Source organism: Callithrix jacchus, chromosome 4 (assembly GCF_049354715.1).
Source record: "Callithrix jacchus isolate 240 chromosome 4, calJac240_pri, whole genome shotgun sequence".
Classification (NCBI taxonomy): Eukaryota; Metazoa; Chordata; class Mammalia; order Primates; family Cebidae; genus Callithrix; species Callithrix jacchus.
Window position 1 is genome coordinate 164,686,443 of NC_133505.1, and position 24,180 is coordinate 164,710,622.

A 24,180-nucleotide genomic window follows, 5' to 3' on the forward strand; every position below is an offset into this window, starting at 1 on the left:
ATGTTTTATATGGGGTTCTTGTTTTTTCCCCCTGAAACCTGGAGTTAGCCATTTCTCTAAGTAAATCCGGTTCCTTTTAATGAAAAATGCTGCTCAGAAATCCCAATCTGGGCATTAGATATGTGATTACTTTTTTTTTCAAATTAATCTTTGACCCATCATAGGATTTATTTTGTTGTGAGGAGTAAGATAGGAATCCATTTTTTTCCCCCTCCAGATAGTTACTCATTTGTTCTGAAACAATAACATGCCGTCTTTATCGTGTTACCTACGTTTCTATATGTCTTTGGGACTTGTGGACTTTGTACTTTTCTAGTTTTTCTTCTTTTTTTTTCTTAATTTAATAAAAAAAAAGATTGGGGGCCGTTCTTGTTTGTTTGTATGTCCAGATGAATTTTAGGATTAGTTTGTACTGTTTCAGAAAAAAAAAATTCTATTTGTATATTTATTAGAATTAGTGAGAGGAGGGAGGTGCTATTAATCATATTGGGGCTTCTCATCTAAAAATATGGGGAGACTCTGTGTGTAAATCCATTTTGTTGCATAATAAACTGTCCCCAAACATAAAGACATAAAACAACAAATACTTCATATTGCTTATGGTTCTGCGTATTGATAATGGTCTTATGGTCTGGAGAGCTCAACTAAGGCTGGATAGTCTTGGTGGCCTTTCCTTCATGTTGGGGTCTCACCTTATACAGCTAGAATGATGCGGGCTTCTTTCCATGTGATCTTGGATCTGCAGAGTTACTAACCCAGGCAGGTTCAGTGGTAGCACAGATGATCCTGGTAGCAAGAGAGGGCAGCCCCCATGTATAAGTGCTTTTCATGCCTATGTTAGTATCATGTTTGCGATTGTTCTGTTGGCCAGAGTAAACACATGAACTGAACTTTTCCAGTCTTTTTTTGGGGGGGAGGGGGGCGGTGCGTGTGACAGAGTTTCGGTCCTGTTGGGTGTGAGCTCAGCTCATCACAACCTCCTCCTCCCAGGCTCAAGTGATTGTCCTGCCTCAGCCTTCCCGAGTAGCTGGGATTACAGGCATGTGTCACCACGCCTGACTAATTTTTGTATTTTTAGCAGAGACAGAGCTTCTCCATGTTGGTTAGGCTAATCTCACACTTCCAACCTCAGGTGATCTGCCTGCCTCAGCCTCCCAAAGCACTGGGATTACAGAGATGAGCCACTGCCCCTGGCCATCATCCAGAGTCTTAATGGGGAGAGTCACAAAGTCATACTGCAAATTGGTAGATAAAGGGGTGGGAAGATTTACTGTGGCCATGATTACAATCTACCATGCTGTGTTAGGATGTACTCACAATGCTAATAAAGACATACCTGAGACTGGGTAATTTATAAAGAAAAGAGGTTCAATGGACTCACAGTTCCACATGGCTAGGGAGGCCTCACAATCATGGTGGAGGGCAAAGGAGAAGCAAAGGCACATCTTACATGGTGGCAGGCAAGAGAGCTTGTGCAGGGGGATTCCCCTTTATAAAACCATCAGATTTCATGAGACATATTCACTACCACATGAACAGTATGAGAGATACCACCCCCATGATTCCACCCCCATGATTCAGTTATCTCTACCTGGTCCTGCCCTTGACACATGTGGATTATTACAATTCTAGGTAAGATTTGGGTGGAGACACAGCCAAACCATACCACGTGCTCTTGTTTTTTGCCACTTTTCTGTGTCATTTGAGAAATTCTCAAGATTTTTTTCAGATAGGTTTTACACATTTCTTAAGTTTATTCCTAAATATTTCATCTTTCACTATTACTGTACATGATGTCTTTTTCCTGTCATTTTAATTGAGAATTCTTGGACAGGTGATATATATGTATAGATATCAATACACACACACACACACACGCACACACACCACACACAGAGTTAAATTATATAAAAATAAACATAAGTGTCACTTCCACTGTGTTATCACTAATTGTCTTCTCCCATCTTTCTAGGTGACCAATTTAAAATTAATTTCTTGTTTTATTTATCTAGTCCTTCTTTATGGAGACATACTGGCAAATATAAATATTCTGTTCATGAAAAAGGTAGCGTGCTATATGCCATATTCCACAATTTCCTTTTTTTGACCATGTCTGGGTATATAGATTGTTCTCATTCTCTTGTTGCTACATAATGTTCCATTTTGATGACATAGACTGGTTTATTTAATCAGTTCCCTGTTAGCAGAAGCAATATTGGGGTAGTATTCCTTAGCATCAGATTTGCAGAAATCCAAAAGTGGAGTGATTTATTCAGTTAGTGAAGCTGTAGAAAAATATTACTTTCATATATAATATTGGTAGAAGTTTAAATGGTACAACCCTGCAACCCCAAATTGAGGCAGTGGGGATCTGGCAATGTCTACCAGATTAATTTGTCTTTCTTAGTGTGTGTGAGATTGACTGTTTTGTGGTATACTTAAGGGCCATTGTATTTTTTAAGGAACTCTATGTTCCTCCGCCCATTTTTATATTAGGTTGCTGGTCTTTTTCTTGAGTTCTAGAAGCTCTTTATATATTAGAAGCTTAACACTTTGTGATATGAATTGAAAATATTCTTTCCTTTATGACTTCTGCTTTATGTTAAGACTAGTGATTTTTATATAATAATTTTGTTCTGGGTCATGTTACAGGAGTCAGCAAATTATGGCCCATGAACGAAATCTAGCCTGTCTTGTGCAGTTTGTAAATAAAGTTCTGTTGGAACACAGCCACATCTATTTGTCTATATATTGTCTGTGGTGGCTTTTGCACTGCAGTTGCAGACAGACTGAATGGCCTGCAAACTCTAAAATGTTTACCATCTGGTCCTATACACAAGAAGGAAAAGCAACCCCTCATTTAAAGCAACCAAATTAAAGTGTTTTGTATGATGCAGCCATTTTGACACAGCCTTTAAAAAAAAAATAGCCTAGGCAATATGGTGAGATCTTATCTCTTTAAAACATTTAAAAATAAAATATTAGCCAGGAGTAGGGGCATGTGACTATAGTCCTATCTATCAGGAGGTGGAGGCAGGAGGATCACTTGAGCTCAGGGGTTCAAGGCTGCAGTGAGTCATGATTGTACCACTGCCCTTCTGCTGGGGTGACAGAGCAAGATGTTGTCTCTCAAATAAAATAAAATATTCAATTCAATTAAATTTGTGTGTTTAATTACAAAGTACGACACAGAACAGGCAGTCACACGTGGGTTTCAGAAGTATCTGTTTGGCACATTACTTGGTAACGTTGATGGTACGTGTGATATGGCCATTTGATGCCACCACATCAAATCACTGGAAAGATATCTTTGTCTAATTGTTCTTGTGTACACTGCATATAGAAGCTTTGATCTCGGTGAGTGTGGGTAGAACAGCTTGTAAAATCATCCCAATCTCTAGCAGTTTGGTTACAGTGTGGTCTCAGTTCATATTTCCTGTGGTCTAAGTACTTTCCAGAGCCGTTCTGCCTGAATGAACTAGAGAGAGGGAGAAGAGTTTGGAAGAGTATAGTACAATTTGATTTATGTGTTTTAAGTATTCAAAACTCTGCTGCACGCCCCCACCCCTAAATTGTACAATTGCCTTTTGTTGCACTCAGATTTAAGTTTACTCTAAGTATTTCTTTGGAATTTATAATTCTACTCAGTGAATTTCTATTTGCATTTCTGTTTGACTTGGAAATTTCCCAAACTGCTTGTCTAATTGACCATCAGTTTAAGAAATTCCTCTAAGTGCATTATATTTCAGAATAACAGATACAAACCCATTTTAGGAAAAAAACATTTTTAAAGAACATACTAATTCACCAGTAGTAGTTTATTCTTGAAAATTTCACATATAAAATATTTTTAAATTTTTATTCATTCTCAATTGCTGCTACCAGTTCTGTTCAGAAATTTCTTCTGTTGGGAAAAGATCTTTTACTAGAACAACTGTTAAAACTTTAACCAAACTCTGTCATCTTGACTATTCTTTTGAATGGATTGTTAAAGAAATTGCTTCTAAACATTTAAGGAAATAAACTTCATTTCCTTGTTTAGAAATGTTAAGAGCAGCATTCTGGGAACATGATAATTAATTGACCCACATCCCCTTGGAGCTTCCTATCACGTGCAGCTGACTTGGTCCTGCCACAGTTTAACGATTTGAATAATGACACTGGTGAAGCTATAGAAGGCATGCTCATCAGGCGTTCTGATGACTCCCAGCAGGAAAAGATAAGGGAGAATTAGATGATGGCTTCAGAATTCAGAAAGCTCTTAATAGGTTGAAGCAATGGGTTGAATCTAATAACTTGAAATTTTATAGCGATTATAATATTCCGTATTTGGTTCAAATAACAGTGGAATAAGCACAAGGTTTAACAAAAGCTGTGGAAATCACTGATACTCAGTAGTCTCCTTTATTTACGGGGGATATGTTCCAAGACCTCCAGGGTTGCCTGCAACCAAGGATAGTACCAAACCTTATGTATACTATGTTTTTTCTATACATGCTTATGGCAAGGTTAATTTATAAATGAGATACAGTAAGAGATGAACAAAAATACTAATAATAAAATAGAACAGTTATCATAGTATGCCAGCAACACTACTCTTGTGCGTCAGGGTCATTAAAATAAGGATGACTTGAAGATGAGCACTGCTGTACCCGATAGTCTGCTAATTGAGGCAGCTACCAGGACTATTGGGTGGGCGGTGTCTACAGTGTAGAGATGCTAGACAAAGGGATGATTCACGTCCCGGGTGGGATGGTGTGAGATTGCATCATGCTACTCAGAATGGCATGGACTCTGAAACTGATAAATGGTTTATTTCTGGAATTTTCTATTTAGTATTTTCAGACTGCGGTTGATAGCAGGTAACTGAAACCAAGGAACGTGAAACTATGGAGAAGGAGGGACTACTTATATTGGAAAGCATTTATGCCTTCACCATTTAGAATAAGGACAAATACATCAACATATATTAATAGCATAATAATGCTCAGGGTGTGTGAAAGTAAGTTCTGTTTTTTCTCATGATCTTAATAAGTCAAGATCGAGGAAGGCATTGAATGTTGTAAAATTGTGTAAGTCACAATTGCGCTTAAGTTAACCAAGCTTGCCATTTAAAGAGGGTGTACTAGTTTTTATCTGGCAATATTACCTACTCTTTATGCAAAATTTCACTTCTCAGGGCTGTCGATTCCTTCTTTCCCTTGAATTTCTGAACAAGTTCTTGGAGTAAAGCTAACAGTGGAAAAGGCAGTGGTCTTTCAAAGGCCACATGAAAAACAGACTGATTGGCAATCGGGGTTGAGGCCAGCACCTCTGTCTGTTTGGATACGTCAGTGGTAGACAAGAGGAAAAAGTCGAGGGGTGAGAAGGGGAAAGTGAGAAGACAGGTGGAGGCAAAATGCAAGGATAGGAAAGAGAAAAGAGGGGTACAGGGAGATGGTGCCCCAAAGCTTTCCGTTTCATTGACGCTTTAGCATCTCTAGGCTGAATGGTCAGTATTTTTTTCTGTTGACATATTATGCTTATTTGGAGCTATGCTTATTAAATCCTTTTGTCCTCCAAAATTATTCTCAGTTCAGATTTCGAAGAAGCATCTGTTTAAGTCTTAATTCAGTGTTTTAAATAAACTTACAGGGTTTATAAACATTTTTCTGTGAGTGTGCTTGTCCGTTTTGTGCTTATAACAGAAGAACTAGGACTGGTTAACTTACAAAGAACAGAATTTATTCCTCATAATTCTGGAGGCAGGCACTTCAAGATCTAGGTGCTGACAAGGGTAGGGCCCAGCTCTGCTTCCAAGATGGCACCTTGAGTGCCGCCTCCTCCAGGGGAAAGGGTGTTGTGTCATGGGAGTAAACCCACTCCCATGAGCCCTTTTTGTAGCAGCGTTGATCTCCTCGTGAGGACAAAGCCTGCATGGCTGTGTGGCCTAAACACTCCCATTTGCTGCACCTCCCAACACCACTGCCTTGGGGGTTCAGTTTCAACACGAGTTTTGAAGGGTCCAAACCCTCAAACCATAGCAGTAAGTGCTCAGTAATATTTAAATGTGCAAGGCCGCTTCCATTTCTTTCTTTCTGACTTGTTTCACATTCCGTTTCACCAGATTCTAAGGTTAGTTAACAAGAGGCTTAGGTATTCTTTTTTGTTTGTTTGAGATGGAGTCTTGCTGTTGTTGCCCAGGCTGGAGTGCAGTGGCGCAATCTAGGCTCACTGCAACCTCTACTTCCCAGGTTCAAGCGATTCTCCTGCCTCAGCCTCTCAAGTAACTGAGCTTACAGATGCCCACCACCACACCTGGCTAATTTTTGTATTTTTAGTAGAGTTGGGGTTTCACCATGTTGGCCAGGCTGGCCTCGAACTCCTAACCTCAGGTGATCCACCTGCCTTGGCCTCCCAGCGTCCTGGGATTGCAGGCATGAGCCACCGTGTCCACCTGAGGCTTAGGTACTCTATATTTGGAGACTAATTGGATTTGGCTGGAGTTAAAAATTTTTAGCAGGATTCTTGAGGACTGATAACATGACAGCGGATTCCTCATGCCCCCAGAGTGGCGGCTATGCGGTCGGTTCCCAGAATCCTCTTCGGGGCTTGCTTTCTTCCAGCCCGTCCCCTGCCTGCCTTTCTCTCCTGTCTGTTCTCGTGGCAGGAAGGATTGAGGTTGATGCAAAATGTTTTTAAAAACACTGGCACGGCACAATGGCTCAGGCCTGTAATCCCAGTACTTTGGGAGGCCGAGGTGGATGGATCATGAGGTCAAGAGATCAAGACCATCCTGGCCAACATGGTAAAATCCCATCTCTACTAAAAATACAAAAATCGGCTGGGCATGGTGGCACATGCCTGTAATCCTAGCTACTCAGGAGGTGGAGGCAGGAGAATTGCTTGAATCAGGGAATCGGAGGTTGCAGTGAGCCAAGACTGCACCACTGCACTGCAGTCTGGGCAAGAGAGAGAGACTCCATCTAAAAAATATTAAAATTAAACCAACAAGAACAACAAAAAAACACCCTGGCCAGGCATGGTGGCTCATGCCTGTAATCCCAACACTTTGGGAGGCTGAGGTGGGTGGATCACCTGAGGTCAGGAGTTCGAGACCAACCTGACCAACATAGTGAAACCCCATCTTTACTAAAAATACAAAAATTAGCCTGGTATGGTGGCAGGCACTTGTAATCCCAGAACCTCGGGAGGCTGAGGCAAGAGAATTGCTTGAAACTGGGAGGCAGAGGTTGCAGTGAGCCAAAATTGTACCACTGCACTCCAGCCCGGGTAACAAGAGTGAAACCAGCCCATAACATGACAAGCAGAATTCTGTCCACTTTTGCAGCCATATGAGGAAAACACAGCAACTGCTTTGTCCTTGGTGATGCCCTGAGGGAGCCGCCCTGCTGCCCTGGGCACCCTGCCATGCTCTCCACTCCGGTCCCAATCTCCTAGGGCGGAGGTGAGGAGCTACTGGGCTGTCTTGTGACTCATAGGCTCGCCCACCCTTCGTTTGTTCCTAACAGTTTACTAGGAAAAATTTCAGACGTGGAGAAAGGTTGGAATTGAACACCATAGACCCACCATCTAGATTCAGTACCTGCTTTGTCGCATACTCATCCACCAATCCATCTTACTGTTTTTTAGGTATTTCAAAATAGTATTTTGGCTTTTTTTTTCTTAGTCTGTTATCACTAAATGTGAACCTTTATCCTCATTAAAATAATTTCAGGCATCATTAAGCAAATACATAGAAAGGACAATGGCCAACGAAGGGCCTTGCAAGGTCTTGCCATATGGTGGATGTTCAGGAAATATTGTTAAATTAGTGTGCTTGCATTAGTCCTATTAGACTAGCCCTGCCAGTAAACCTAAATTCGCCTTTTAGGACAAACAGTTACTTTTAAACCTCATGTTTCCTAGCACATGTAATCCCCAGTTTACAGGATGGACTTCAGGAAGATAGTCTGTGAAAGACCATCACCTAGAATTTGAAAGGGATTTTAAAATATGGATTATTATATTATAAAAGTGTATGTAAAACATTTTAAGCGCATACTTTGTTTTTAACACAGTGATTAAAAACACTGGGATACGTGCACAGCAGCGTTCCAGGGAATCCGTTTCCAGATCCTGTCTCAAGGATCCTCTTGAGGAAAAGCTTACAAGAGCAGTCCCTCCTTACTCCAGCCAGAATAGCTTCTTCCTAGTCTATCTTTTATGAAATTAAGGTTTCATGTAGAGCTGGGCACAGTGGCTCACACCTGTAACCCCAATACGTTAAGAGGTCAAGGTAGGAAAGTCACTTGAGCCCAGGAGTTCGAGACCAGCCTGGGCAACCCTGTCTCTACAAAAAATACAAAACTTAGCTGGTCACGGTGGCATGTGCCTCTGGACCCAGCTACTGGGGAGGCTGAGGTGGAAAGATTGCTTGAGCATGGGAGGTCAAGGATGCAGTGTGCCCACCTTGGCCTCCCAAAGTGCTGGGATTACAGGCATGAGTCACTGCTCCTGGCCTTGCTCTCCCTAAAAAAACAAAAAGACAAAAACAAAAAACGGGGGGAAAAAACCCCCACCTATTCCATTAACAACAACAGCAGACCTGTTGCTCTTAGGAGGTAAGAAGTGGAAATACACACACCGTTCATTCTGGAAACACTGACTCTCAACTTAAGAGAGAGACACATACACATACACCCATATCCAAGATTCACAAGGTTGGGCAGTGGCACAATCCTGGCTTATTGTAACTTTGAACTTTTGGGCTCAAGCAATCCTCCTGTTTTCAGCCTCTTGAGTAGATGGTGCTACAGGTGCTGGCTACCATGCCCAGCTAATTTTTCTTTAATTTTTTGGTTGAGATGGAATCTCGCTTTGTTGCCCAGGCTAGTCTCAAACCCCTAGCCTCAAGCAATCCTCCAGCTATTTAGTCTCCCAGGTAGCTGGCATTGCAAGTATGAGCTGCTGCACTCAGTCAAAATAGTTGTAACTCAAAAATACTTTGCGTTACGTTTTCAGGGCTGATCTCTAAATGCACTGTGGTCAGCTGCCAGAAACCACCTCCCCTCTCTCTGGGACATAACAGGGCTATCACTCTTGATGTTATTCCTCACAGTAGAGCAGATGAGTCATTTTGGTAACGTCCTTCTTCCTTCCGAAACAGCCACAGCCACTATCATGTTCAAAGCAGCGTGCTTAGAAAGTGACCTGCACACCTGTTTGTAACATCCTCTTTTCCTCTCCATTCCTGGTAGGCGCGGGTTATGTATGATTTTGCTGCTGAACCTGGAAATAATGAATTGACGGTTAATGAAGGAGAAATCATCACAATCACAAATCCGGTAAGAGAACTGTACATTGAAATCTGATTGTCCCATATGGACTTATTTTTAAGATTTTTTATAAGTTAATCATTCAAACCCATCAGTATTTCTGTTGCTGATGAAATACTGATGGTGAGGTAAGAAGCTATTATATAAATATAGAAAAAAGTCCCTTAAAGACAGCCATGTATGTAATTGAATTTATTAGGTCTGCTGATTTTGTATCTTTTTCTATATGTTTATCTTATCATTTTTTTTTTACTGCTTATAACCTTTTAGATACCCCATAGTTGTCCTGGAATGTAGTTCAGTGTGTTTGCCCCTAGCACAATAATACTGTCTCTAGAATAAATAAAAGATGATGATGATTTTCCTAAATGTCTTAGCGGATTGATCCTGTCATTATTTTTCTAAGCTCTTTTCCTAAATCAGATTAGATTGCCAGAAAGCAATATACTCAGACCAGCTCCAGTGGAGTTTGCTTAGCTCCCAGTGGAGGAGTTCTCTTTGCTGAATTACAAGTTATTGCCTCAGCTTTTTTTTTTGAGGTGGAGTTTCACTCTTGTTGCCCAGGGCAGGATGCATTGGCAAAATCTCAGCTCACTGTAACCTCCGCCTCCCGGCTTCAAGCGATTCTCCTGCCTCAGCCTTCCGAGTAGCTGGGATTACAGGCATGCACCACCATGCCTGGCTAATTTCGTATTTTTAGTGGAGATAGGGTTTCTCCATGTTGATCAGGCTGGTCTCGAACTCCCGACCTCAGGTGATCCACCTGCCTTGGCCTCCCAAAGTGCTGAGACTATAGGCATGAGCCACCGTGCCTGGCTGCCTCAGCTTTTATTCAAACAAGAAGCAACTATATGTATAACAAGCATTTCTGCATCTTTACAAAACCCTGTTTGAACTTGTATATATATACATACACACATGTATCGTCAAAGTACACTCATATGTACACATGCATACGCACATTCATCTTCAGATATGTTTGTGTGTCTCTCCTCATGTAACTGGGTTTATTATGCTCTCCGTGATAAGCATCTCTGTGATCTCCTATTCCAGGGTTTTCTGGAGATTGGGCACATTTTGTTTGATGAAATAAAATCCTTATAGACTGTCTGTGTTGCCAGAAACCTTAGAGGCAAACATAATACTCATTTTTGTCCAGTTTTCTTAGCCAAAGATTCTGTTATACTTTTTTCCATTATTTCTGTGTCATATTTGTCTTATTGTTTAATTGTCCATTTTACATGTAACTTTATTGTAACTGTTCTTAAAATATGTAGCAAAATTATGAGATGAACTTCATTTGAAATAGTGTTACAAGAAAAATTGTATCAATAATATTTCATTGCATGCTCATACAGATGGAGAAGGAACAAAAGCAGATAGGGAGAATTCGTCTTTGTAAAATGGGCAAAACTTGAACCCGTCATTACGCACTTTCTTCACCTGGCTGATTTCGTGACACTGCCCTGTGCATCCCTGTCCTTGGTCCATGCCTCCGCCCCTGGGCCCCACACTGCAGCGTGTGTCTTCTGTGTCCTTTCCCTCGTGACAGTCACTCACATACTTAATATGTGTGCAGTCCTAGGCAAGGTACCCTGGAGATACAAAAATAGGAAAGCTGGTCCTTCCCCTGTGCCCTTTGTTTCCAGAGAGGTCTGTGTACCGGTATTTCTAACTGAAAGCTTCCAGAAGGGAGCTCGTTGTGACTGTATTATAGAACATGTTGGATCCCACATGCCTTTCCCTGGCCTCATGGGCTGTTCTCTTGTGTCCCTCCCCTCTCTGCCTTGCAAATGTTGGGGTTCCCATGTCATTTCATCTTCAGCCCATTTCCTTATACCAAAGGGTCTCAGATTTTTCTATTGCCATCTCTGTGCTGATGACCTTAAACCTGTATCTGCAGCTTCCCCCTGTGGGTCCAGCCTCAGAGGGTGCCATCAAGCTGTGTCCCAGACACCTTCACTCAGTTTTTTCACAAGCACTTCAAACTGACCATGTCAAGACTCAGCTCATCACCCATGCCTTCTCCTGACTTCTCTGTATTTCTATTGTGGCACCCTTCCATTCAGTTGACCGAGGCTCCCAAGGCTGTCACTTAAAGCCACTGGTTTCTCTCCCTAAAGTTGTACTCTTGTCCTGCCTCTCCTCTCCACCCTGCGCTTCCTTGCCAGTGCCCTGAGCTCAGCTCTCATCTCTTGCCTGGACTGTGCACCTTCCTCACTGCCTCTCCCTCAAGCCCAGGGTCTGTCTAAATGGTCAGTGTGGCCAGGTCACTCTTTGGCAGCATTCTGTCAGCTGTTGGTTGGCGAGACACCCAACCATGGGCTCCATCAGACCTCGCCAGCCTTTCCCTGTGCATGTGCACAGGCACACGCACGCCACTCATGTACATACTCTCAACATGCACTCTCACACATTCTTGTGCATACCCCCCACACACCCTTATGCATGCGCACACACACTCTTGCACACGCACCCTTGCAGCTTCATACACACACCTCATGCTCACATACTTTACATACTCTCACTTGTGCACTTTACACACACATACATGGCCTCTCACTCTTACCTGCTCTCACACGTACTCACTCGCATGCTCTCACACATAGGCAGCACTCACACATGCGAGCATGTACACACACCCTCTCTCACCTGCTCTCAAACACCCACACTCATATTCTCACACATACACATGCATTCACACGTCCGAGCACACACCCCCCTCATCTCACCTGCTCTCAGACCCCTACTTATGCTCTCACCTATGCACTCACAAGTGTGCACATGCACCATCTCTCACTTGCTCTCACACCCAGATGCAGCACTCATGCGAGCACACACACCCCTCACTCTCACCTCTCACAGATGCAACACTCACCCGTGCAAGCACACACAACACCCCTCAGACACTCTCAGCTGCTCTCGCACCCGCTCATGCTGTCACACAGATGCAGCACTCACGCATGTGCACACCCACACATGCTCTTACACAGATGCAACACACATGCAAGTGTACACACACCCCTCGCACCTGCTCTCACACATGCACAGTCACATGCTCTCACACATGCAGCACTCACGCATGTGCACACACCCACACATGCTCTTACACAGATGCAACACACATGCAAGTGTACACACACCCCTTGCACCTGCTCTCACACACACACAGTCACATGCTCTCACACAGATGCAGCACCTCCCCGTGGGAGCATGAACACGCCTCTCACTCATGCAAGCACACACACCTCTAAAACACTCTCACCTGCTTTCACACACACTCACACTCATGCACTCACACAGATGCACCACTCACCTGTGCGAGCACACACACCTGTCAGACACTCTGCCCTGCTCTCACATGCTCCTGTGGAAGGAGAGTGAGGATTGTGGCAGTGCAAAGATCAAGGAAGGCAGAAGTGATATTAGTTGCTGAATAAAGAGAGTATTTAGAAAATATACTTTGTATGTCTTTGATTAAAAAAAGAATCATCTGGGTGCAGAGGCTCATGCCTGTAATCCCTGCACTTTTGAAGATTGAGGGAGGTAGATCACTTTGAGCTCAGCAGTTGAAGCCCAGCTTGGGTAACATGGCAAAACCTCATCTCTACAAAAAATACAAAAATTTAGCCAGGTGTGGTAGTGGGCACTTGTAATCCCAGCTACCCGGGAGGCTGAGGTGGGAGAGTCACTTGAGCTCAGGAGTTTGAGGCTGCAGTAAGCCAAGATTGCGCCACTGCACATCAGCTTGGGAGACAAAATAGACGCTGTCTCAAAAAAAGAAAAAAACATCATTGGGTAAAAAAAGATTATGTAGTACTTTTGTATAATCTGCTAGGCATGTGTAAGTTAAATAGATTTCATCTTTAATCATAGCAGAGATTAAAGATTCTTCAATCTTACTCACCTTTTTTTTTTCTTTTTTCCAGACAGGGTCTCATCCTGTCGCACAGGCTGGAGTGCGGTGGCATGATCTTGGCTCACTGCAACCTTTGCCTCCTGGGTTTAAGCAATTCCCATGCCTCAGCCTCCCCAGTAGCTGGGATTACAGGTGTGAGCCACCACGCCTGGCCTTACCTAATTTTTTTTATTGAAGTATTTAATTTTTCTTGGTAAAATAGTATTGTCCTCAAGTTGCTACTGTGGTCAAAAAGTGACAAAGTTGTGGTTTAAAGCAATTTTTTAAGAGAATGTGAGTATTAAGATTCAGGTAATTATTAACCAATTAAGACATTATTTTAAAACTTAAAAACTTACCATGTTAAAATTAGAAAGTTGGACTTGCCACTTATCATTGTTAATAATTAATGATATTAATATTAACATGAATAGCTTACTGTTTAGGTATAGTTTCTTCCAAAGATAACAACTTTTACTGTGAATAAAAGTTACAATTTTTCTTTTGATCATAGGTTGAAATGAGAATTCTGGTACATAGAGTTCTACTTTATTATTTAGTTTATTAATATTATTTATCCAGAAGAACTAAGGAGCCATGGATCAGTTCACTTTTTCTGCAAAGCAGTCCTAAAACTTAGTGGTTTAACCCAGTAACCATTTGTTATTGCTCAGGAATCTACAAGTCAGCTGGATGGTTCTCTTGAGCTGCACTGCATGTGTCTGGAGTCACTGGACCCTGCAGGGGACTGACTGGTCTAAGGTAGCCTTACTCAAGAGTCTGGCTGTTCTCCAGGTTGGCTGGCTTTGGATGGGGTAACAGGGAGACTAGTCTCTGTCTTCATCTAGCAGCCCACATTCATTCATATAGCGGCCTGGGTGCCCGAAGAGCCCAGTAAAGTGTGCCGAAGCCCTTGAGGCAAGGTTCTGGATTCCCTGGAGGATTTCCACCTGATTCTGTTGGCCAGCAAGCTGGCAGAGGGCAGATTCCAGGCCTGGGATGCGCATCCCAGCACGTCACATTTGGAGCTGCACACCGTGTTCATCATCCACCATAGACCAGTGCACAGACAGGACGAGGGTCATCTAATCATCAGCTGTTTTCAGTCTTTGACCACTTACTTGAAGTTTGATTTTTCTTGCTTTTAGTTTACATCATTTTCTGAAGTAAAAAGAAGACTTAAGAATTTAAGATTTTGAACAGTGTTCTCTAGGAATAAAAGGCTTAATGTTAATTACTTTGTTTATGCCTAACAATTCCTTCACACAAAATTGCTCCAGGAAATCTCAACTAGAATTTTTTTCTTTCTTCTTTTTTTTTTTTTTTTTTTGTGACTTATTAGGATGTTGGTGGAGGATGGCTGGAAGGAAGAAACGTGAAAGGAGAACGAGGGCTGGTTCCCACAGACTATGTTGAAGTAAGAGCTTCCTGTCATTGATGAATTAGAGCTCATCTTTGTCAGGCATCTTTTTATAAATTATCAACTTAGGAGGTCAGCAACTTTCAAAACAAAAAAAACAAAATTCCCATTGTAAACATAATAAATGTTAACTATATAAAATATGGAAAGTACATTGAAATAGAACTAAGAAAAATATTACCTGTAGACTGCAAATATTTACATTAAGTTTCTTCCAGGGATAGGAACTTTTAATTAGTCTGAATAAAAGTTAATATTTTTCCTTTGCTAATATTGTCTGTATTATAAATTATATAAGTTTAATAAGCTATATTAAATTATATATCAATGTATCTGTTAATATATAAATTTTAAATACATATTTAATGTATATGTTGTATATAATAAAATATATACATTTTATAAAATATATAAACTTTATAGATATTTATAATATATAATACATGTAACTTATTTTTCCTTTGCTGATATTGCTGCTGTCTGTAATATTGTTTGTTGTACAGTTGATTCACAGTTGAAATAGATTTTTTAAGTGCATATCTGAGTTCCTTCTCCCATTCCCCTAGACAGAAGGGTATCTTGGGTGAGCTGCTATGGGGATCTGCAGGTTAGAGCTGTTAGGATGGGTACCCGGGAGAGCAACACAGCAGCTTGGGACACCCCCAGCTGAGCCAACTGCCTGGTGCCCCCTGCTGGTTGTCTTTTGGTCCCTCCAAACCGAGGATGTGCAGGTTCTTGGTGAACTTGTCTTTCATGTTGGCTCACAGAAAGAAGTGAAGGTTTCCTGATGCCCTGTGAGTACAACTGGAGCTAAATCAAGAATAAAGGTACCTTTGGTTCACCTCCAAGAGAAAAGAATTCCCCTCAGAGGATGTTCATCTGGAACCTGGCTGCAGAGTGAGATTGAAGGCCGTCTCTCTGTTCTTGATAGACAGTGAGGGGTGGGGAGTCGTGACTCCTCAGAGAATCTGATGCCATCTCTAGGCTTTCCCTCAGAAACATGTGCCCATGGACACACCACAGCCTTTTTCATAAAGCTGCAGACCCTGTTCACAGGCTTCTGGCCTCAATCCATAGGTCTTATGTTCATGTCTTGTTTTACTTATATGCACTTTGCATCCAGGAGCCTACAGATTGACAAGATTGAGAAAAATCTGAGGATTTAAGTGGATATTGGCAGTAATTGGATTTCCTAGGATTCTACTTATAGAAAGGAATAGCTATTCCAGATATTCTTGGGTTTGCTTATCTTTTAAGAATATGAAACCCCCTCTAACAGAAATAGATCCTGCAGGCAGAAAATCAGTAAGGACGCAGCTGAACTCAACACCATCAATAAATTGATGCCCATTTATGGATGTCCATAGACTGCTTCATCAAACCACAGCAGGATACACATTTTTCTTAAGCTTACACAGAACATTCTCCAAGACAGACCACATTCTGAGCCATAACACATACGTCAACATGTTTGAAAGAAATCATACAGTGTCTGCTCTGAAACCACAGTGGAATCACACTAGAAATCAAAACAGAAAGATAGATGGAAAATCTCTAAATACTTAGAGATTGAACAACCCACTCTAAATAATGCATGGATCAAAGAAGAAATCTTGAGAAATTAAAAAATTGTTTGAACTAAATGAAAATGAAAATACAACCTATCAAAATATGGATATGTAGCGAAAACACTGGCTTAGAGAGAAATTTGTGGTTTGAAGAATATTTTTGACAATTCTTGCTTGCCCTCAAAGACTCCCTGAAGTATCCCTAATCCATGAAAATAATTGTAGTTCTTTCTACTATTCAGATTTTGCCCAGTGATGGAAAAGATCAATTTTCTTGTGGAAATTCAGTGGCTGACCAAGCCTTCCTTGATTCTCTCTCAGCCAGCACAACTCAAGCCAGTTCATCGGCTGCCAGCAGCAATCACCAGGTATGTCTCACTTCCTCCTTTTGGATGTGGCTGGCTTTATTGAAAAAAGAGCATATTTGTGAAAGCTTGTGATGCATTATAGCTATTGCCATTCCCCAAAAGCATAAACAAAGTTGCTTTTAGGTTGTTACGTGGTATTTCTGTTGAGTACTAACAAAGAACTCACCTGTTAAGCCTGTTAATGACTGTTTGCAAAATATAAGAGAAAAGGCAGGGTGTTAATTGAGAATTACTTTTAGAAGTCTGTCATGATATGAACAGAGGCCCCCAAAACTGCAAATACCCTCTTAGATAAAGGCACAGACAAAGGAAGAAGAGGAGGAGGGTCTTGTTGTTTAGGTGATCAGTGTCAGAGCCTCAGCCTGGATCAGGAAGTGGTCTCTAGCCCTGGCACATTGCTTACACTCTCAGAGCCAGAGGCCCTCATCCTGCAAGTAGCAGCAGTGCATGTGAAAGTCCAGCAGATGCAGGCACTCGGCACTCAGTTTCTTATTGTATTGCTTCTGGGAAGCTGAGAAGAGTGGGATAACTTGAGAAAAATACAGGGAAATTTTACATTAATTTTAATTAAAATTTCACCAGTTTAGGTGAAGTTGTCTAGTTCATTTATTCCCAAATGGTGACCCATAGTAAGTGACAAGAAGAAAACTGAGAAGATAGGTATCAAAATATTGCTGCTGCTGGGCATGGTGGCTCACGCCTGTAATCCCAGCACTGTCTTGAGGCCAAGGTGGGTGGATTACTTGAGTGCAGCAGTTCGAGACCAGCCTGGGCAGCATAGTGAAACCCAGTCTCCACACATTAAAAAAAAAAAAAAAAAGTGAAAAAAAAAAAGAATTAAAATACTGTTACTGCTTACATCTTTAGAAATGAATAGGCTTTAGGAGATGTTATTTCTTCATTTTTTTTTTTTAAAACTACATAAAAGATTTTAAATTCTGTCAGGCTTAATAATCATATCACTTGCAATTACTTGCTTATAGAATATCTGTTTGTTGGCCAGGCGCGGTGGCTCACACCTGTAATCCCAGCACTTTGGAAGACCGAGGCAGGCGAATCACCTGAGGTTAGGAGTTTGAGACCATCTTGACCAACATGGTGAAACCCCATCTCTACTAAAAATACAAAAATTAGCTAGATGTGGTAGCGAGCACCTGTAATCCAAGCTGCTCAGGAGGCTGAGGCAGAAGAATCAGTTGAACTTGGGAGGCGGCCACTGCAGTGAGCTGAGGTTGTGCCACTGCACTCCAGCCTGGGCAACAGAGGGAGACTCTGTCTCAAAAGAAAAAACAAAGAGAGTATCTGTTAATTGACCTTTCAAGTGAGTTTATCAAAGTTTATCACCATATGCTAACTGCAGGTTTTATAAATTTCAGAATAGCTTTTTGTAGACATTCTGAATTACAGATTAGACTCAGATATTTAAACTTTGCGGGCAAGGTGATCACTGTAACTGAAGAACACTTTTCTATATTTTATTAGCCTGTACTACTTGAGGACATTGGCCAGCAAGGATTACTCACTATGAAATGCGAATAGTAGTTACGCATCACTCAAAGTTTTCCCAGGGGTTCTCACCTGAGCCCTGTTGCTATTTGAGGCCGCACACCCTTTCCTAGGAGGGCCTGTCCTGGCACTGCAGGATGTTGAGCAGCTTTCGTGACTTCTACCTACTTCTTTTCTACCTTCTAGCCAGTCACATGCACGCCGCCTCGGCTCTGACAACCAAAAATATCTCCAGATATAGCCAACCATCACCTAGGAGCAAAGCCAAGCCAGCTGAGATTCACTGAATACAAAACACCCATGACATGGGTTTGCATTAATAAAAGACAACATTTTAATAAAATAATTGTAATGAGAAGAACAAAAAATAGAAATGTTCATCTTATTTTAATTCCAGGTACTGACTAATTATTATTGCAAGATAGACGGAAGCAGTTTAGCTAATGAACAGAAATTAAAACTCAGGTTTCAGTCATGTTCTGTTATGAAATATATTCCTTGGTATTTACATGTAGTGTAATATAAACCGGTATAAGTCTAAATTTTTTTTCATCTAGGTTATTTAGAAGGTAATAAAACCAAAAAAAAGTGGGAATCTAGTCTAACATTGAATCTAATCAGATTCTTTGTAAGCAAAGAAAAATGAACTGAAACTAGAATTGACAAAATGCAGAAAGCATAGCTATTGATAACTTGAGCATTGGAATTTAATTTAAATCAAGTAAGAATATATTTTTTTTGACAAAATATTTTACCAGCTATCCCTGCTCTCTGTTATCTGGGATATGAGACCAATTTAAATAGGCCAAAATTTTGGTACATTTTATAAATACCCTGAAAGATGTCACAAGTAAGAAACCAGATGACCATTATTAATTGGTAGCTTTTTAAAACTTTTCCTGTCAGGTTTGCCCATGCCTTTCATGTTCTGACTGTGAATAGAAAGATGCACGTTCTGGGGTGTGCTGCTTGGGAGGCTCTGACTGCTCGCCCTAGCTTGTGCCCTCTCCCAGGGTCTGTTTTGAGAAGCTGGGCCTCTCTCCTGCCCATCTGGCCCATAGGCACATCCCCTCTCAGACTTCATTTCTTCAACTTGGCACTCTGCCAGCTTCTGAGCCAGCGTCTCTTGACCCATCTTAGCATCAGTTAGTTTGAATTTGACTCTCCTCCCACATAAGCAAATGGAAGCCCCATATTTAGTTGGTTATCCAACTTTCTGAGTGTCGTGTGTTTCTTTAACTATCTTTTTAAAGATCTCTTTGAATAATTTATTTCGAGCCTGCTACTCTTTCCTTGGCTTTGTATTCTTAATCAGTGCTGCATTTCAGAGTAACTACTTTATAGATGCGTAACGTGCTATGCAAGACAGCACTTTCTTTTGGTTTTTCTTAAAACTAATTTCAGGTTGCTTGGGGAACCCTTTAGTCCTAGATTGTTACTGAATAGTCCAGGTAAGTGGAGTTGCTGGTGTCAGGCAGTGTTGATGCATCCGGGACCATGGCCGGCTGTGATCGTTTTCCCCCTCTGACGGTGAGAAAACGCTTTGTCAGCTAAACATAGTCCAGTCTCTTGGCTGCAGTTTAGACTGCAGTTGTCAGTGTGAAAGGAATAGGATGAGTGGTTCTTTAAATGGGCTGAAACACTTCGATTTGGAAAATTATAAAGCTATTTATTAATAAATACTTGGAGAAAATAATAGCATTTTTTTATGAGCTTGGAATATGGAAGCCCTTTCTAAGGCTGATGACACCAAGTCTAGTAGCCATTAAGGAGATAATTGATACATTTAAGTAAACAAGTAATGTTAAACTAGGAAAAATGCTTCTGACCTGTGACAGATACAGGCGAATTCCATTCATATACATATACTCTCGCTAATCTGGAAGAAAAAGATGAACAGTTCAGAAGAATTAGATAAAGTTCATTGGGGGGGAAAAGTATTAATAGTCAATAAACTTGGGAAAATGCTCATTTTGAGATTCTTCTGTCAAACCAGCAGAGAATGAAAACATTTCAGTACCTAGTGTGATAAAGGTGTCATACAAAGCTAGGGAAAGGATAAATCGGTGAAGCTTTTCAGGGCCAGTTCAGTAATACATATGAGTGTTTACAGTGCATACCCTCTAACGCCCAGCAGCTCTGTGTTCCTCCTGTAGATCCGCTAGCAGAACACAGGTTTCTGGGCAAGAAAGTTTCCTACGGCATTGTCTGTAACAGCAGAAAACGAATGTGCATCTCTGTCAGCAGAGGACTGATCAGAGGAACTCTAGGCAGCCACACAGTGGAAAGCTGAGCTGCTTTTAGGGAAAATGAGGGTAGATTCAGATGCACAGATAGATACATATGATTTTTTTTAAAAGGCACATCAGTATGGGTAATGCTATCTTTTTTGTGTTTAAATGTACACACATACCATGGATACAAAGTATGTAGAAAATTTATTGAAGGATGCCCAAGAACTGAATCAAACTCATCATTTTCTGATTCAAATACACTTTGTGTTACTCAGATGAGGACAACCATTTTACTACCTTTAAAAAGAAAGCACAGTTTTTAGGGGTTAATATTAGTTTCATTGTTAGTTACTTATCTGTTATTTCACAGTTTCAGGAGTATTTCACATTAGTGGCTGTACCACTAGAATGAACTGACCAGCCAATGGGAATGAATCTTAGTTGGTAAAGATCTGTACTCATGTGTGTGCTAGTCTTGTTTTTCATCCAGTTATTGTTTAGATTCCATCATTGCTGTGATTCTGAAAAGGTCTCAATATAGATCTTAAACTCTTAGGTCACTGCTTCTTTAGAGTGCCTACTTTTGAGAAATTAATAGAAAGTTTTGTTTGTACTTTTCTAAAGAATGAGAACAATGCGATTTAAATGTTACTTAAAAGTTCTGTAAACCTAAATGTTTTATCTGAAGGTTTTCTTCTTAAGAGGTTTGTTTTCTGTCTTCAAACAGAAAGATGTGTATACTTGGAATAAAGCTGCTTTTGTGAGAGCCCTTCTGGCCTCTGTCACGTGCTGTCCCTGGCCTCTCTGTTTTTCTGTTTCACAGTGGCACACACCGCCAGACCCCAGGTGAGTGGTGTAGTGGGAAGCATGTAAGCTTTGCTGTTACACCAGCTTGCCGGTCTGGCTCCACTGTGTAAGAATCGTGGCTTTGGCCTAAGACCTGCCTCCTGAATTGTCAGAGGTTTAGGCCACCAGTGTATAGTAGTGCTGGATACATGGAAGACATTTCATAAATATTTTCCTTCTTTTCCCACTTCTTCCCTCTTTTAAAAGGGTGTCCTCAATCCACTTACCCTTTTGTGTTCTAACCTCTCTCACTATTCTACCCTCTCTAATTGTGTAGATTCCCTTATGAAGTCTGTCTGATCTTGAATTTTCTCTTTGATTTGCTCAATTTCTAGCTTTTTGTTGAACATTTCTATCAGCATGTCTCCTCTGTATCTTAAATTCATCTTGAACAGAATCACTTATTTCCCTACAAAACTAGTTTCTCTTCCTGACTTCCCTGTTTCTCTGAAATGTTACTTTCTGTACCCTCTTGTTATTCTGCTTTAAAACCCTAACCGAGTGCCATTGTGAGCCACAGTTACTGAGAAGCGTGCTCTGCATCCTTGAGATGTGGAAAGAGAAGGAACTGATTGAGATCCATTGTTCTCACAGATTTCCTGTCTTTTCTCTCCTCATTAAGAGGCAGCCTTGCCTGGTGTCAGGGCAGTGAGCTCAGGAGCCAGACTGCCTAAGCTTAAATCCCAGATCTCACACATCCTGTGTGAATCAGGGTAAGCTGCTCAGCATCTCTGTGCCTCAACTGTAAAACCTCGTAGGATTATTGGAAAGAGTAAATGACAAAAGAGTTCTAAAGTATTTAGAAGAGTATATGGTACTTAGGAGTGGTTTAAGAATTGTTAATTATAACTATCCCATATACCACTGATTCTAAAACAAGACAGTGAGGACAAGTGCGCTTCATTTTATTACCCTTTGTTTTATTGCACTTGACAGGTAATGCATTTTTCACAGATTGAAAGTTTTTGGCACCACTGCATTGAGCAAGTCTGTGGGCACCATTGTTTCAACAGCATGTACTCACTTGGTATTTCTGTGTCACATTTTGTTAATTCTTGCAGTGTTTCATATTTTTCATTATTATTATATCTGTTATGGTGATATACGATGAGTGATCTTTGATGATACTATTGTAATTGTTTTGAGGCACCACAATGGCGAGCTTAATTGACATGTTTTATGTGTTCCAACTATTCCCCCCACCAGCCTTTCTGTCTTTCTCCCTCCCCTTGGACCTCCCTGTTCTCTGACATACAACAGTATGTCAATTAACCAATTTATAATCCTGCAGTAGCCTCTAGGTATTCGAGTGAAAGGAAGAGTCACATTTCTCTTACTATTTAAATCAAGAGCTAGAAATGATTAAGCTTCGTGAGGAAGGCTTGTCAAAAGCTGAAACAGGCCAAAAGCCAGGCCATCCTGAGCCAAACACTAAGCCAAGTTGTGAATGCAAAGGAAAAGTTGTTGAAGGAAATTAAAAGTAGTAGTCCAGTGAACACTTGAATGATAAGAAAGTGAAACAGCCTTATTGTTAAGGAGAAAGTCTGAGTGGTCTGGGTAGAAGGTCAAACCAGCCACAGCATTCCCTTAAGCCAGACCCTAATCCAGAGCAAGGCCTTACCTACATTCAATTCTGCGAAGGCCAAGAGAGGTGAGGAAGCTGCGGAAGAAAAGTTTGAAGCTAGCAGAGATTGGTCCATGAGGCTTAAGGAAAGAAGTTGTCTTCATAGTATAAAAGTGCAAGATGAAGCAGCAAGTGCTGATGTAGAAGCTGCAGCACGTTATCCAGGAGATCTAGCAAAGGTTATTGATGATGATGATGCTTCACTAAACAGCAGATTTTCAGAGCGGATGAAACAGCCTTCTGTTGTTGGAAGAAGATGTCATCTAGGACTTGCACAGCCAGACTATGCCTGACTTCAAAGCTTTGAAGAACAGGCTGACTCTCCTATTAGGGGCTAATGCAACTGATAACTTTATGTTGAAGCCAATGCTCATTTACCATTCTGAAAATCCTAGGGCCCTTAGAATTATACTAAATCTCCCTTGCCTGTGTTCTATAAAGGGAATAGCGAGCCTGGATGACAGCACATCTGTTTGCAATATTATTTACTGAATATTTGAAGCCCACTGTTGAGAACAACTACTGAGAAAAAAAGATGTCTTTCAAAATATTACTGCCCACTGACAGTGCCCCTGGTCAGTGGAGATGTACATGAAGATTGATGTTGTTTTCCGGCCTGCTAACACAGCACTTATTCTACAGCCCATGGATGGAGGAGTAATTTCGACTTCTAAGTCTTAAATGAAATACATTTTGCAAGGCTATGGCTGCCATAAATAGTGATTCCTCTGATGGATCTGGGCAAAGTACATTGAAAACCTTCTGAAGGCCAGGCGTGGTGGCTCAAGCCTGTAATCCCAGCACTTTGGGAGGCCAAGGCGGGCGGATCACCAGGTCAAGAGATTGAGACCATCCTGGCCAACACAGTGAAACCCTGTCTCTACTAAAAATACAAAAATTAGCTGGGTGTGGTGGCGTGCGCCTGTAGTCCCAGCTACTCAGGAGGCTGAGGCAGGAGAATTGCTTGAAGCCAGGAGGCGGAGGTTGCAGTGAGCCAAGATTATGCCACTGCACTCCAGCCTGGTGCCTGGCAACAGAGCGAGACTGTCTCAAAAACAACAACAAAAAAAACCTTCTGAAAAGGATTCACCGTTCTGAATGTCATGAAGGACATTCATGATTCATGGGAAAAGGTCAAAATATCAACATTGACAGGAGTTTGGAAGAAGTAGATTCCAACCCTCATAGAAGATGTTGGTGGAGGAAGTAACTACAGATGTGGTAGAAATAGAGAACTAGCATGAGAAGTGGAGCCTGAAAATGTGACTGAATTGCTTCAACTTCATGGTAAAACTTGAACAGATGAGGAGTTGCTTCTTATGGATGAGCGAACAGTGGTTTCCTGAGATGGAATCTATTCCTAGTCTGTGAACATTGTTGAAATGACGACAAAGGATTT

General features: G+C 41.2%; 1 protein-coding gene across 3 annotated transcripts in view; it reads left to right on the forward strand.

The window, feature by feature from the left end:
- SNX9 (sorting nexin 9) overlaps nt 1-24,180 on the forward strand; it is a 116,157-nt gene that overhangs the window by 32,884 nt on the left and 59,093 nt on the right. For 2 of the 3 annotated variants that reach the window (XM_035297038.3, XM_008995302.5), the window contains exons 2-4: nt 9,240-9,326; nt 14,558-14,632; nt 16,446-16,571. In XM_035297038.3, the coding sequence (XP_035152929.2) occupies nt 9,240-9,326; nt 14,558-14,632; nt 16,446-16,571 (288 nt within the window). Of the gene's footprint in view, nt 1-9,239; nt 9,327-14,557; nt 14,633-16,445; nt 16,572-17,574; nt 17,638-24,180 lie in introns of all 3 variants that reach the window. The other variant, XM_078370362.1, reaches the window with a different exon arrangement.